The following is a 15,310-nucleotide window of genomic DNA, read 5'->3' as shown; positions in this document are numbered from 1 at the left end:
TGCTCCGCCCTGGTGGGCTTCTGTCTCGTCTGCTCGGCTGTGGGCGTCATCTGCTCCGCCCTGGTGGGCTCCAGCTCTGCCTGCTCCAACCTGGTGGACTCCAGTTCCGCCTGCTCCACCCTGGATTCCTGCTCTGCAGGCACTGCCTCGGTCAATGGTCAATGCACTTCCATGTGGACCTGGACCTACATCCCTCCCCTTGTTCCGCCTCCGCTCCACCTCCATCTCAACTCGGGTCTACTCTCAGTAAGGAGTGTCTGGAAGTCACTCCTTGGGGGGGGGGGGCTATGTCCCGATCGTCAGCTGAAGTGCCAAAGAACTCCAGAAGAGGGCACTCCAATCAGGACTCTGGCATGTTGTATCCATTCCCAACTCCAATTCCCATAACCCCATGCTAACCACCACCAGGTGTTCCCTGTTACCACTCCCCTATATATACTGTGTTTGGATTCTCAATCAACGCAAAGTCTTGTTTAGCCTGTCTAGCATTTCCAAGCGTTTCCGTGTGTTTGTTCCTCCCGTGTCTTATCTTGGATTGTTTATTCCAACTGTGATTCTCTGCTGCCTGCCTCGACCTCTGCTTGCTATTGTTTCTGATTTTGGATATCCCCTGACATACCTGACGCTGTGCTCTGATCTCTGCCTGTTTGACCATTCTGTATATTAAAATACTGCATATGGATCCGAACGTCTCTGACTCCTTGTTACATCGAGAGACAAACCGGAAAAGGAAACGTCTCTGTTAGGACTGTAATCTATTTTCACAGATAAAGAAAATGAGACATTGTGTCCTTCATGTCACAAAACAGTCCAACGCTTTGCTGTCCACTGCAGTGGAGACGACTCCCAGGTTCCTTGGCACAAGAGCTGAATGAATGGGCCTTTTGAAATTACGGTCAAAGATCATTTTTTATATAATCAAATTCAAGCATTTAAAGTGGTTTGTTCATGGTGTGTGCGGCAGCAATGAAGCGCAAGTTAATGGGTCATATCAATCATTGTGAATGTTGTGTGAAGTTCTTGGAATACACAGGTCATTTATACAATTCTATGGACATTAATTGAAATGTAGTTATGGGCACAGGCCTACAGAAAGATTGTATTCTTATCACATGCAGCTTTGTAAACTGCTGGCATCCAGAATGAGTTTGATCATCATTTTATTGTTCATAGCAAAGGGCTCTCTCAACTTATATTTTACAGTTTGTCAATTGATAAAATGATAAGCTTGGTAAAGGGACCCCTCAAAATCTCCCAAAGAGCTCCGGCACATAACAAATCCCAATTTAACAACCATCTTACAAAACCAAAGGTGTTGATCAGATTTCTGCCTTTTACCAAGGTTAAGGCGTTTACATCACCTCACCAAAAGGATAATAAAGCATAACATGTACACGTAAGTGTACTGGTTAAAAGTTCAACATACCTTATTGAGCATGAGAATGCCTTCATTGGTGTTGATGTCAGTACTTATAGAGAAATAACCGGCTTCATTTCCGGACACAATCCTGAAGACAGCCAACCAATTGTCAGTATGAATGAGATCAGCATCAATGGCCCGAATTCTCACAACTTCCACACTCTTTGTGTTTTCTTCCACACTGCACTCATACTGAAAACAAAGCGAATGATAAGGTATAGTTTGGTAAATTCTGCTCGAATGCTTTCACATAATCAATGAAGTGATGAATAGGACTAGATTTGTGATAAGTTTTCACATAAAAACATCTTACAACACTTTTCTCCAAAGTGGGAATGTTGTCATTCACATCAAGAATGCGGATTATAACTTCCCCCATTCCTGTGTTTCCGTTTGGAGCTCCATTCATATCTGTCCCTTTCACAGTCAATGTATATGTGTCTTGTGTCTGCGATGGGAAAAACACAAACATCAGTCTCATGTTCAAGTAACATTACCAGCATAATTCTTAGGGTGCTATACCTTTTTATGCACTTTTCTAAACAAAATAAATTGTATTTTATGTAATTTCTTTATGTAATTTAACTTGCATTTACTAAAAGCAGTGTTAACCGCATGCATATTATGATGTTATGAATTACCAATGACCGTATCAGGTTGACAGCCAACATAGTTGGTGTTGGTTTTACATCCATCTAACATTTTGCCATGCTTACGATCACTCTCTCTGCTTCCCTACACTGTTCATTGAGCAAAAACCCATACAATTGAGCAATAATGTAATTTAACCAATACCTTACTCATGCTAACTTATACCTTTTCTTTGCTCATAAAGTAGTTATGTACTGTAAGTACACATCCTCAGCCATTTCTTGAAAAGGTTTAAATATGATGTATTTGTCATCCATTTTGTTATCTTCTTTACTTTTAGTAGTCATGTTCATCCCATGAAAATTCTGACTCACCCACCGCTTACTAGCACTTCATACATCTTCCCATTTTTTTCAAAACATTTTGTATATTCAATAACTGCCGAATGAAATGTGCAATCGTGGAACCACTACTGTAAAGATTGATCTCAAAACAACAAATTACAAAATGGCCTATACAACAACATAAATAAATTGCATGTCCTTAATACCTTCCTTTGAATAATCGAAAATATGATTTTTACACCAAAGCAGAGTTTCCATCTAATGATGTAGAAACTTTAAAAATATATAAAAATGGACTCTTGAATGGAGTTTGCAGGTTAAACACTGAAACCAGAATATATGAGGATCGTCAATAAACAATAAAAAAAACTAACAATATTGTTTCACACTCAGCATAACAATGTTTGTGAGTGCGTGAGTACCTCTCTGTCAAGAGTTCGGTGCATGACATATATCCCACCAGACTCTCGATCAATGTAGAACATGTTAGCAGGCCTCTGTTCAACGATACTGTAGGCAATTTTGGAAAATGATGTTCCTTTCTCATCTTCATCAGTTGCTGTGATGCTCATCACAAACGTGTCTGTACAATGCCAGAAGTGCAGAGATGGAGATACACAACCGTTAAATGGTACATGTAAATTTCTAGTTTACAGAATGAAGAGTAATGCAGCAGTAGGATGATGTTAGTTTAAGTGGCCCTTCAGTTAAAATAGGTCAATTTCGGCTGGTTTCCACCAATACAGCAAAGTAAGATACACAATTATTTCTGTTTCCATAGAAGTTCCGTCCCACTTATTTGGGACCCTTCCGTTGGGGTACCCAGCACAATAGTCCGGTATGAGAAGGGTGGAGCAAAACGCACGAGAAAGGTGTTTTTTTAAGCAGGTCAGAGCTTGAAAAAATTTAATGGCGGCTGAGAAACCAGATGGAGCACAATCTGGCATCACCTTAAGTTTAATGTTGTCTTTCAATAACATTTGATTGCATTTCTTGCGAGAAATTAGTATAGTTGTTTTAAAATAAACGATTGGCGTGCGGTGACGAGAGATTGAATATGAGGTGCTTTTGGCCAGAGAATTTACGCATCGCTACGCCGATGGGGTTGGAGGGTAGAAGGGGCCGATAATGAATTTAGCGTAAATTTCCTTTTCAATTAGTTCGGCGAGCACAGACTGGTGGTTGGGTCATATTAAACTGCGTGATGAGAGACTGATAACGCCGGGGTTGAAGAGACCGGTCAGAAGATTGTCAGTGTACTGAATGTCAGGGTGCAAAGACAACTCGAAAGACAAACAAGAATTGTCACACGACGTGATTTTTTTTCTGAACTTGAGACATTGGGCATACAAGTCGAGCGTATGCACCCCTGCAAAATGAGCACACATAGAGGAAGCGACAACGCTGCCTGGTACATCTTCCAATGTTGAAGTTCCTGTAATGCTTCCAAATTTCTGGGTTGCCATTGAGTTTGGTTAGCTGGGCTGTTTGGCAGGCGCGGAACAGAGGAAGTGGATTTGGGAGGCGAAGCTAGGCATGGGGGAAGAGAGGGAGTGACTATGAGACAATTGATTGTGGAATGCAACACAGATAACGATACAGATGCTTTAGGAATGGCTTTTAAAGACACTCTTAACTCCATGGGCGTTAGTCAACATGTGTCAGGACCTACTCACCTTCATAATCATAGTTTAGATTTAATATTGTCTTACTGTATAAATGTGGACGACGTAAACATCCTTCAGCAGAGCGAAGACATTTCGGATCATTATCTGGTATCATGCTCGCAACTTTAAGAAAATTAAATTAGAGGTATTTCGCACTGCAAGGAAGGATAGTCAAGTCAAGTCAAGTCAGCTTTATTTATATAGCGCTTTTTACAATTTTCATTGTTACAAAGCAGCTGTACAAGAAAAAATGACTATAAGTAAAACATAAAAGGTTATGGAATTCAAAACACAGGTCAAATATCAGACACACAATAAATTCCTATATGCAGTGTTAATTAAATAAGACTACCAAATTCTAGCAGCCCCCCCGGCCAGGCAAAACAGTGCAAAACAGTATGCAAACGGTGGCGAGGAACCCAAAACTCCATTGGAGGAGAAAAAAAACCTCGGAGGGAAACCAGGCCTAACCAGGGGATTCCAGTTCCCCTCTGGCAAAAACTGCAGCCTCTGCACAAGCTCAACAGTGCTTGCACAACAAGGCGAAAATAAAAAAAAATTAGATTTAAAATTATCATTAATAATCTAATAGTGGCTGAAGTTTTGTAGGGACGTCACTTCCTTCGTCCAGCATTTGTCAGGTCTAGGAATGGATTGCGCCCTGCCCGCTCCGCTCTTGTAACCTTGGAACAATGAGACAAGACTGGCTGAGAGTAGAGTACTGTTCTGCACTCTTTGATGCAACAAATGCATCAGTTGTTATTGGAAGTGTCCCTGGTTCCGGTTGATCTAACTAGTGCAGCCTAGATCTTTGAAATACATATATTATGATAATCTAGTGTATGCAAGATTAAAAAGATGCGTCTTTAGTCTAGATTTAAACTGACAGAGTGTGTCCGCCTCCCGGACATTGCAGGGAAGACTGTTCCAAAGTTTAGGCACTAGATAGGAAAAGGATCTGCCGCCTGCACTTGATTTTGAAATTCTAGGTATTACCAACTGACCTGACGCCTGAGAGCGTAGTGCACGTGATGGACTATAATACGTAAGAAGTTCTCTCAAGTAGTGAGGAGCTAAACCATGCAAGGCTTTATAGGTAATAAGCAAGATTTTAAAATTTATGCGATGCTTTATAGGTAACCAGTGCAAGGTTGACAGAACGGGGCTAATATGCTCATACTTTTTTGTACGTGTAAGAACTCGAGCTGCCACATTTTGGACCAGTTGGAGTTTTTGTAATAGGCCTGCAGGGCAACCACCTAATAGTGCATTACAGTAATCTAGTCTTGATGTCATAAAGGCATGTATAAGCTTCTCCGCATCTGATGATGACAGCATATGACGTAATTTAGATATATTTTTAAGATGGAAAAACGCAATTTTACAGGTGTTGGCGACCTGGTTCTCAAATGACAGAGTACTATCGAATATAAAGCCAAGATTCTTAGCTGAAGATGAGGGTTTTATGGAACATCCATCAATAGTATTAGAAAATACCGGAAAGTCCCAAAAACGTCTAGATCTGCCTACCTTTCATCACTAATAGAAGAAAACCAGCATAACCCTAGGTTTTTATTTGATACAGTGGCTAAATTAACCAAAAATAAATCGTCAGCGACTTCTGATTCTGTATACCAGCATAGCAGTGATGATTTTATGAACTATTTCACTTATTAAATGTCATAAGGCCCCTTGTCACAAAAAAAACATCTCGACCCTGGAGAACTAGTGAACTACAGACCTATTTCGAATCTACCTTTCTTATCTAATGTTCTGGAAAAAGTAGTCTCAGCTCAAATATGTTCCTTCCAAAGGAATGACATTAATGAAGATTTCCAGTCTGGATTTAGAGCACATCACAGTACAGAGACTGCTTTGATTAAAGTTCATCTTTTTACACTGGCTCCCTGTTGCCACCCGCATAAAGTTCAAAGCTATGCTCCTGGCCTACAAGACCACCACCGGGTCTGCACCATCGTATCTTCACTCGCTAATGCAGATTTATGTTCCTGCAAAATCACTTCGGTCTGCAAAGGAACAACGACTAGTGGTACCATCCCAAAAAGGAAAAAAGTCACTCTCCCGTACCTTCTCTGGATCTGTTCCACATTGGTGGAATGATCTACCTGATCAGCAGACTCGGTTGCCATCTTTAAAAAACGCCTGAAAACGCATTTCTTTCGTCAACACGTCGCTGATTGATTTAACCTAATTCTTTTCCCTTTCTTTCTTCTTTTTTCCATCTTAAAAATATATCTAAACTACGTCATATGCTGTCACCATCAGATGCAGAGAAGCTAATTCATGCCTTTATGACATCAAGAATATTACTGTAATGCACTATTAGGTGGATTTACAAAACCTCCAACTGGTCCAAAAGAGGCAGCACGAGTTATTACACTTACAAAAATGTATGAGCATATTAGCCCAAGGCTACCACAGTGAGCAGGATGTATGTGATGCCCAGAATTGGTGGTAGAGCTGTGAGAGGGAAGCAGCACCTGACAAGAGCTGAGATGGTAGAGCTGTAAAAGGGAAGTGGCGACTCGACTACAAAAAGGTCAACTGCTATTAGATTATTAATGATAATATTAAACCTATTTTCTACCTTTTTACTATGTTTCATTTTTTTTGTTTCTAGTTCTGTAATCACTGTCGAGCTTGTAAAGATGCTGCATTTTTTGCCAGAGGGAATCTGGAATCCTTTAGTTGTGCCTGGGTTCTCACAAGGATTTTTTTCTCCACTGGGTTGCTCGTCGCCGTTTGCACACTGTTTTGCACCATTTGCCTGGGAAGCTGCTGACATCAGCTTTAGAATTTAAATTTTTCTTATTTATTTATATCACTTTAAAATGTAACATTTTGCTTAAATAACTTATAACTACATATGAGAATTTAAAGTCCGTAAAATATTTACCTGTGTTTCTCTCTTTTATCTTATATGTGTGCTTCTCTGAGATAACCCCGCTGTGTGTGTGGGCATGTATGTATGTGCGTGCGTGCGTGTGTGTATTGTGTCTGTGCGTGTGGAGTTGTGTTTTATGCATGTGTGTATGAACCTGTGTCTGTCTCTATTCTCTCTCTCTCTATGGGAAAAGCGTGTTAATAAAGTGCCTTTTCTTATATTTCAGAATTTGGACGGCTGTTTAAAGCTGTTGACAGTAATTAAAGATGGAAAGCACTGATTCGACAGGCAAACAACACCAAAGTATTATAACCTGCCACAAAACTCTTGCTCGCCTTTAAAAACAAAGAAACGCTTGCTGCAGAGCGAGGAAGTTTTGATGCGTATATAATGCTCATAATAGAGCAACACATTTGACAAGAAAAAAAAGCAGCAGGAAAATGCATGAAAGACAGATATTCTTATAATTACCTTATAGCACCGGCATATTTCTAATCAGATCAATTTGTCATACACAGCTATTTTCTGCTTCTTCATGCATATAATATAAATATGGTCTAGATACATTTGTTTTGGGCATTTCTATAACGGCATTATGATGAACATTGTCAGTACCTCTTGCAGTCAGCTCATGAACGTCTCCACTCGTCTGAGTAGTAAATACAGGAGCACAATCATTCTCATCAAGCACCACAATCCTCAGGTCAATATCTTTCTCAGCATTACTGCCGTTCAAAAACTTGGCCACTCCTCGAAGCTGGAAAACAGGAAAGCCATCAAACATTTCACATTCAAATTGTTCATTACTGCTGTCCTTCCTGCAATCACACCATGCATTTCCTCTTGCACCAATCCCCCCTCATAGTCATTTCGTTTATACGCTCACTCAGTAACCACTTCATTGAGTACGCCTCCCTAAAACGCTGATGTTTCTTTCCCCGAGAAGAGGTGCTGTAACTTTTCCTCAGAGAGTCTCGATAATAACATGACAACATCGCACAGTTGCTGCAGATGTGTCATGCCCACAAAGAGGATGTGAATGTCCCGTCCCACCACATCACAAGGTGGATTGTGATCTGGGGGTTGTGGAGGTCATTCAGAAGTCATTCCTGGAATCTGAGATGACGTGAGCTCTGTGGCATGTCTATTTAAAGATGGATATGCTGTGGTCATGAGAAGACACACCTCGTCCTGAGGTTGGCTGTGACACTCTTCTCCACAGTGTGGATATTTGCTAAAAAATTGGTCAAAACCAGCCCTGATTTTTCGTTACAACTAGACTGCTAAAAACATCAAATAGTATTTGTGTTACATAAAGCATCATTGTCTGTAAAGCATCAACATAAAAAATATGTTCAGTTGAAATCTTTTGCGTTCCCGGATTATTTTTTCTTATTCTGCACTTTTTCATAAACCTTGATCAACATTATCAAGAGATTCATCGAGTTTGAGACAGTCATACTGTGACTGGCAGGTTATTGGCAGCTCTTTTAGGCGTTCAGCTCCAAGGACTTTGTCTGAAAATCCTCAAGCCAGTATGTCATTTACATTGGAATTTTTACCCAGTTCTGGGCGACACGTGTAGTCACTGAGTGTATAAACTCCAAAGGTGCCTGCAAGATGTTGAAGTGTTGCTTCTGAGGCTGCTCTGTTAAAAGCTATTCATTTCCAGGGTTCCGTTTTAAAACCAAAAGGAACTTGCTGCTATCTCGAATTCTTCACACTTATTCGACATCATAGATTACTCAGGGAAGGACTAACACCCATGCTGTAAATGTTTATAGCAGGGCGTAACAGATGCTCACATGGTATGTTGCCATTTTCTCTCTGTCTAACACTCCGTGGATCTTCACCAAGCCGTTTTCACTTCCAACCGAGAACAGGTTTTGCGGGAATTGATCAGCCCCGGGTCCAGTCAGAGAGTACCTAATAGTGGTCCTGGTCTCCTCATCGGAGCGGATCTGAAAACATTCATCATTAATGGAACATCTCATTCCACAAACATTTACATCTTCTCCTTGCACAGTCCTTAACTACAGAATGAGGCCATGTCATGTTTCGAGATTTCATTTCAATTAATTTCAAAGATAAAGGAAGCAATGGCTGATCTTCACCTTGATAGACACAGTACAGTGAGATCAAGCTGAATAGCTCAATGTTCACACATTTTCTCTTAAGCATGTCACATAAAGCACTAGCGTAGCCAGGAATCACAGTGTAGGTGGGCCAATCCTAAAATGCATCGGTTATCAAAATAGGCCAACACAGCTACACCCGCTTAAATACTCCACTGTTTATCAGAGCATTAACAAAAGCTATTAAGCCCATCATTTATTCTCATTCTTCTGTTCTACCTTCATTCACAACATTGTTTTGGATAAAATGGTACGGCTCTCATCACTGCAGATGGAAGGCCAGCACAAGTAAAGAGTCGTGAAGGTCTTACTTTGGCGATGTATTCCAAACCCATGTAATTGACATTCTCCTTCAGTTTGTGGGGTGGAACAATCCATTCTCTCTTCTGTCGTATTTTCGTCTGTAGTCCTGCAGATGGCCAAGCCTCTGTTATCTGCACAAACACAAACACAGATTTCTAATGTATGCAGACCTCTACATGACATACAATATGCAAAATAGAGAAATCACGAATATGGAAGTTTAGTGCTGCCCCGAATAAGCTATTTTACACAATGGATGTGTTGGATGTGTAGGCCTACATATAGTCCGCAACGCAAGTAACCAAGTGGAAAAGTTGCTTCTTAATGCTGTGCATTGTTAACTGGATGACAACAAATGTATTCTAGCTTCATTTTAAAACAGCTGAATGACGTGGTATATTCTTGATTATTTTCTAAAGGTGAAATATCTGTGAAATAGTTTATTCAGGGTAACACTGGCTCAGACTTCTGTAAGGCGAATGTAAACTTCTGACCCCACTGAACAAGACTTCATATCTTCATCCAGTGATTGAGAAAGACTTCATGTCTTCATCCAGTGACCCCACTGAGCAAGACTTCATATCTTCATCCAGTGACTGAGCAAGACTTCATGTCTTCATCCAGTGACTGAGCAAGACTTCATGTGTTCATCCAGCGACTGAGCAAGACTTCATGTCTTCATCCAGTGACTGAGCAAGACTTCATGTGTTCATCCAGCGACTGAGCAAGACTTCATGTCTTCATTCAGTGACTCCACTGAACAAGACTTCATGTCTTCATCCAGTGATTGAGAAAGACTTCATGTCTTCATCCAGTGATTGAGCAAGACTTCATGTCTTCATCCAGTGACCCCACTGAGCAAGACTTCATATCTTCATCCGGCGACTGAGCAAGACTTCATGTCTTCATCCAGCGACTGAGCAAGACTTCATATCTTCATCCAGTGACTGAGCAAGACTTCATGTCTTCATCCAGTGACTGAGCAAGACTTCATGTCTTCATCCAGCGACTGAGCAAGACTTCATGTCTTCATCCAGTGATTGAGAAAGACTTCATGTCTTCATCCAGTGACCCCACTGAGCAAGACTTCATGTCTTCATCCAGTGACTAAGCAAGACTTCATGTCTTCATCCAGTGATTGAGAAAGACTTCATGTCTTCATCGAGTGACCCCACTGAGCAAGACTTCATATCTTCATCCAGTGACTGAGCAAGACTTCATGTCTTCATCCAGTGACTGAGCAAGACTTCATGTCTTCATCCAGCGACTGAGCAAGACTTCATGTCTTCATCCAGCGACTGAGCAAGACTTCATGTCTTCGTCCAGCGACCGAGCAAGACGTCGTGTGTTCATCCAGCGACCGAGCAAGACTTCGTGTCTTCATCCAGCAACCGAGCAAGACTTCGTGTCTTCATCCAGCGACCGAGCAAGACTTCGTGTCTTCATCCAGCGACCGAGCAAGACTTCGTGTCTTCATCCAGCGACTGAGCAAGACTTCGTGTCTTCCTCCAGCGACTGAGCAAGACTTCGTGTCTTCATCCAGCGACCGAGCAAGACGTCGTGTGTTCATCCAGCGACCGAGCAAGACTTCGTGTCTTCATCCAGCGACCGAGCAAGACTTCGTGTCTTCATCCAGCGACCGAGCAAGACTTCGTGTCTTCATCCAGCGACCGAGCAAGACTTCGTGTCTTCCTCCAGCGACCGAGCAAGACTTCGTGTCTTCATCCAGCGACTGAGCAAGACTTCGTGTCTTCATCCAGTGACTGAGCAAGACTTCGTGTCTTCATCCAGCGACTGAGCAAGACTTCGTGTCTTCATCCAGCGACTGAGCAAGACTTCATGTCTTCATCCAGCGACTGAGCAAGACTTCATGTCTTCATCCAGCGACTGAGCAAGACTTCATGTCTTCATCCAGCGACTGAGCAAGACTTCATGTCTTCATCCAGCGACTGAGCAAGACTTCATGTCTTCATCCAGCGACTGAGCAAGACTTCATGTCTTCATCCAGCGATTGAGAAAGACTTCATGTCTTCATCCAGCGACTGAGCAAGACTTCATGTCTTCATCCAGCGACTGAGCAAGACTTCATGTCTTCATCCAGCGACTGAGCAAGACTTCATGTCTTCATCCAGCGACTGAGCAAGACTTCATGTCTTCATCCAGCGATTGAGAAAGACTTCATGTCTTCATCCAGCGACTGAGCAAGACTTCATGTCTTCATCCAGTGATTGAGAAAGACTTCATGTCTTCATCCAGCGACTGAGCAAGACTTCATGTCTTCATCCAGTGATTGAGAAAGACTTCATGTCTTCATCCAGCGACTGAGCAAGACTTCATGTCTTCATCCAGCGACTGAGCAAGACTTCATGTCTTCATCCAGCGACTGAGCAAGACTTCATGTCTTCATTCAGTGACTGAGCAAGACTTCATGTCTTCATCCAGCGACTGAGCAAGACTTCATGTCTTCATCCAGTGACTGAGCAAGACTTCATGTCTTCATCCAGCGACTGAGCAAGACTTCATGTCTTCATCCAGTGACTGAGCAAGACTTCATGTCTTCATCCAGCGACTGAGCAAGACTTCATGTCTTCATCCAGTGACTGAGCAAGACTTCATGTCTTCATCCAGCGACTGAGCAAGACTTCATGTCTTCATCCAGTGATTGAGAAAGACTTCATGTCTTCATCCAGCGACTGAGCAAGACTTCATGTCTTCATCCAGTGACTGAGCAAGACTTCATGTCTTCATCCAGTGACTGAGCAAGACTTCATGTCTTCATCCAGCGACTGAGCAAGACTTCATGTCTTCATCCAGTGATTGAGAAAGACTTCATGTCTTCATCCAGCGACTGAGCAAGACTTCATGTCTTCATCCAGCGACTGAGCAAGACTTCATGTCTTCATTCAGTGACTGAGCAAGACTTCATGTCTTCATCCAGCGACTGAGCAAGACTTCATGTCTTCATCCAGTGACTGAGCAAGACTTCATGTCTTCATCCAGCGACTGAGCAAGACTTCATGTCTTCATCCAGTGACTGAGCAAGACTTCATGTCTTCATCCAGCGACTGAGCAAGACTTCATGTCTTCATCCAGTGACTGAGCAAGACTTCATGTCTTCATCCAGCGACTGAGCAAGACTTCATGTCTTCATCCAGTGATTGAGAAAGACTTCATGTCTTCATCCAGCGACTGAGCAAGACTTCATGTCTTCATCCAGTGACTGAGCAAGACTTCATGTCTTCATCCAGTGACTGAGCAAGACTTCATGTCTTCATCCAGCGACTGAGCAAGACTTCATGTCTTCATCCAGTGATTGAGAAAGACTTCATGTCTTCATCCAGCGACTGAGCAAGACTTCATGTCTTCATCCAGTGAGGAATTTAAAGTGAAGCTCGCGATCCCACCCTCACTATCACACATCTGTGTTTGCTCACACACGGACACTGAACGTTACGCACGTACTGTTATTTGCCAGAAAACTGGCCGCCGATTAACACGAAAAACATTTTTTTTTTGCCTTGAGACACACAGCACACGTCATATATGAACTTTTATCCTCAAACAAAAGTCGTGTAAAAGGTTTATTCCCGCACGACGCTACGCATGCAAACACAACCCGTTGAAAGCGGTTATAGGCTATGTTGTTTAACGGTGAGAGCGGTTATATGTTGTTTTACTCACCGTTAAGAACAGAAGCACTGAGAGAAGTTTGATGATCGCCATTATGATCCGCTGCTGCCCGACTGACGCTCCGTTACTCGCGCAGACGCGCACTGAGGAAAGTTCAGCGGGCGGAGTCAATGTGCCCAATGCTGGGAGACCCACCCGACGCTTCCCATCTGAAGCAAACCCGTTCGCTTGTGGTTTATTGGAAACATTTCATTAAACTTCAACGGTTTACTTTTCACGTTTACACGCACAGCACTCGATATATTACAACAAGCTTACAATTCCGGAAATATTTATTTTCATACACTTCAAAAGCGGGTGGTGTTCTCCACGACAGTGAAAACGATACACAAAGTTCGCAAAACCCCGAAGAATGTTAATGCAGATATTAAGAATAATGTGCGAACAACACGTCACCGTACACAGACACTTTATCACATCACTGCCCGCTGATACACTGTGAAAAAAGTGACGTTTATGGTTCATTCTCATTTTATTTATTACACAGAATTTGATATTTGTCTGTATTTTACTGTATATATTATTTATGGAATGTTACTTGTACAACAAAGAATTCCATTGTAGTAGCTACACATGGCAAGATCTTGAAGTGAGAAACATGATGTGTATGTGCACTTAAAATGTTCATATCTAAATGCAAATGTCCAACCAAGAGGTTTTTAACTTTTCAAAGAAAGGTTACATTTTAGACATTACACTGAAGAGGTGGTGAGAAGTAGGCCTATAAGGGAGGTAGAGATCAGCACACTCGGATGGCTGTTAACACACAATCATCACTGATCACATCATTTCTCTGGTGCAGGCGAGATCGGTCCACGTTCAGAGCAGACAAGCGTTGGTCAGGCACAGAGGGTGCACAGGAAATCACCGGTTATCCGGGTAAGAGTCCACAGATAGACGGCCTCGCGTCCAGCAAAGATGATACACATGGACCCCGACAGGATCAGCTCTCCAGTCTCTTTATGGCAAAGGGGTTGGTGCATCGGTCAAGACCTCTCCTAGTTCAAAGTCGTATCATATCTAACACATTTATCCCCCACTAACAACAACAACAATTTTTATTTGTAAAGCACATTTAAAAAAAACGAGGTAAGCCAAAGTGCTGGACACTGATATCATTTCAGACAAATTATAAACACATGACATGAGTTAAACAAGTGACAACCTAGAAGATTAAACTAACTGTCTATCTTCACCGCCGGAGATACTAGATATCCCGAGCAGCTGTCTAGCGTTTCCCCGGGTGAGAGCTCGACCCGAATCTCTTGAGCAGCACTCAAAGCATCCTTAAATAATCCTCATCTCCTCCCACATGAGCTGTAGACTTCATTTAATTAAACGCATCCATTCATTCAGATTAAGGGGCGTGTCCATTCAACCACACCTCAGATGACCTGTTGGACTTCATGTTATGTTCCTGTTTAAACAATAAGTAAATTCAGTAAAAAAGACATTATACTGACTAAGAAACTCTCAGTCATTTGTATCTACACGTCAACTGACTCTTACTGGAGTATTAGTGGGCTGGTAGGTTAAGGTTAGGGACGGGTTGGTAAGGAGAATAGTTACCATGTATAGTTGCAACGTTGCTTATGGTCAGTAGAACATCTCTTAGGTGACTATCATAGGAAAGTATAAGAAGATATCAGAGAAGCAGTCTACTAATAATCGACTGACTGATGCAAAGTTCTTTCTAATTTGTAAAAAACCTAGGGCCACTTTTTGTCCTAGACTAACTTAAATGTTAGAAGTATCTTAATCAAAAACAACTTACACTGACACATCTTATCTTCAGTGCAGTTGTTTTGTCTCAAGATGAAGACAGTAATGTTTTTACAATGGCTTAAATGTCCTAATTTAACAACGGCCTATAGTCCTGATCCTTGCACTGGAAACCGCCCCCTAAAGCGTTACCTAATGAAATTCAACATTCAAGTATATTCACCATTTACACATTTAGAAGCTCACTCTTCCTATAACCGCCTCTCACATTAGTATATGAATAAACAGTATTCATGCAGATGTTCAGAACTATAGCAACATGAAAGCACTTTTCATTATTTAATTGACATGTGAAATCAATATAACTAAAGCGAGTCTACACATGAAAAATCTGCTCCACCTGCAAACTTTTTATAAAGACAAAAACAAAATTCCTTGCGGTTAAGATGAATTCAGATGTCAAAGGACACACTGCATGCTTAACCGATATTAACAGTTTGGGCAAAAGGTCACAGGCATGTCTAGAGTGACGA

The 15,310-nt window shown here is 41.7% G+C and overlaps 1 protein-coding gene across 1 annotated transcript in view; it reads right to left on the bottom strand.

The window, feature by feature from the left end:
- dsg2l (desmoglein 2 like) overlaps positions 1-13,134 on the bottom strand; it is a 34,730-nt gene extending 21,596 nt beyond the window's left edge. The window contains exons 1-7 of the mRNA XM_079452510.1: positions 13,047-13,134; positions 9,374-9,496; positions 8,733-8,888; positions 7,543-7,684; positions 2,778-2,938; positions 1,734-1,868; positions 1,427-1,612 (exon numbers count right to left, since the gene is read on the bottom strand). Of these exons, the coding sequence (XP_079308636.1) occupies positions 1,427-1,612; positions 1,734-1,868; positions 2,778-2,938; positions 7,543-7,684; positions 8,733-8,888; positions 9,374-9,496; positions 13,047-13,088 (945 nt within the window). The 5' untranslated portion in view covers positions 13,089-13,134. The remainder of the gene's footprint in view (positions 1-1,426; positions 1,613-1,733; positions 1,869-2,777; positions 2,939-7,542; positions 7,685-8,732; positions 8,889-9,373; positions 9,497-13,046) is intronic.
- Positions 13,135-15,310: the final 2,176 nt, after the last annotated feature.

This window comes from Barbatula barbatula, assembly GCF_947034865.1.
Source record: "Barbatula barbatula genome assembly, chromosome: 3".
Classification (NCBI taxonomy): Eukaryota; Metazoa; Chordata; class Actinopteri; order Cypriniformes; family Nemacheilidae; genus Barbatula; species Barbatula barbatula.
This window is presented reverse-complemented; position numbering and strand designations above follow the sequence as displayed.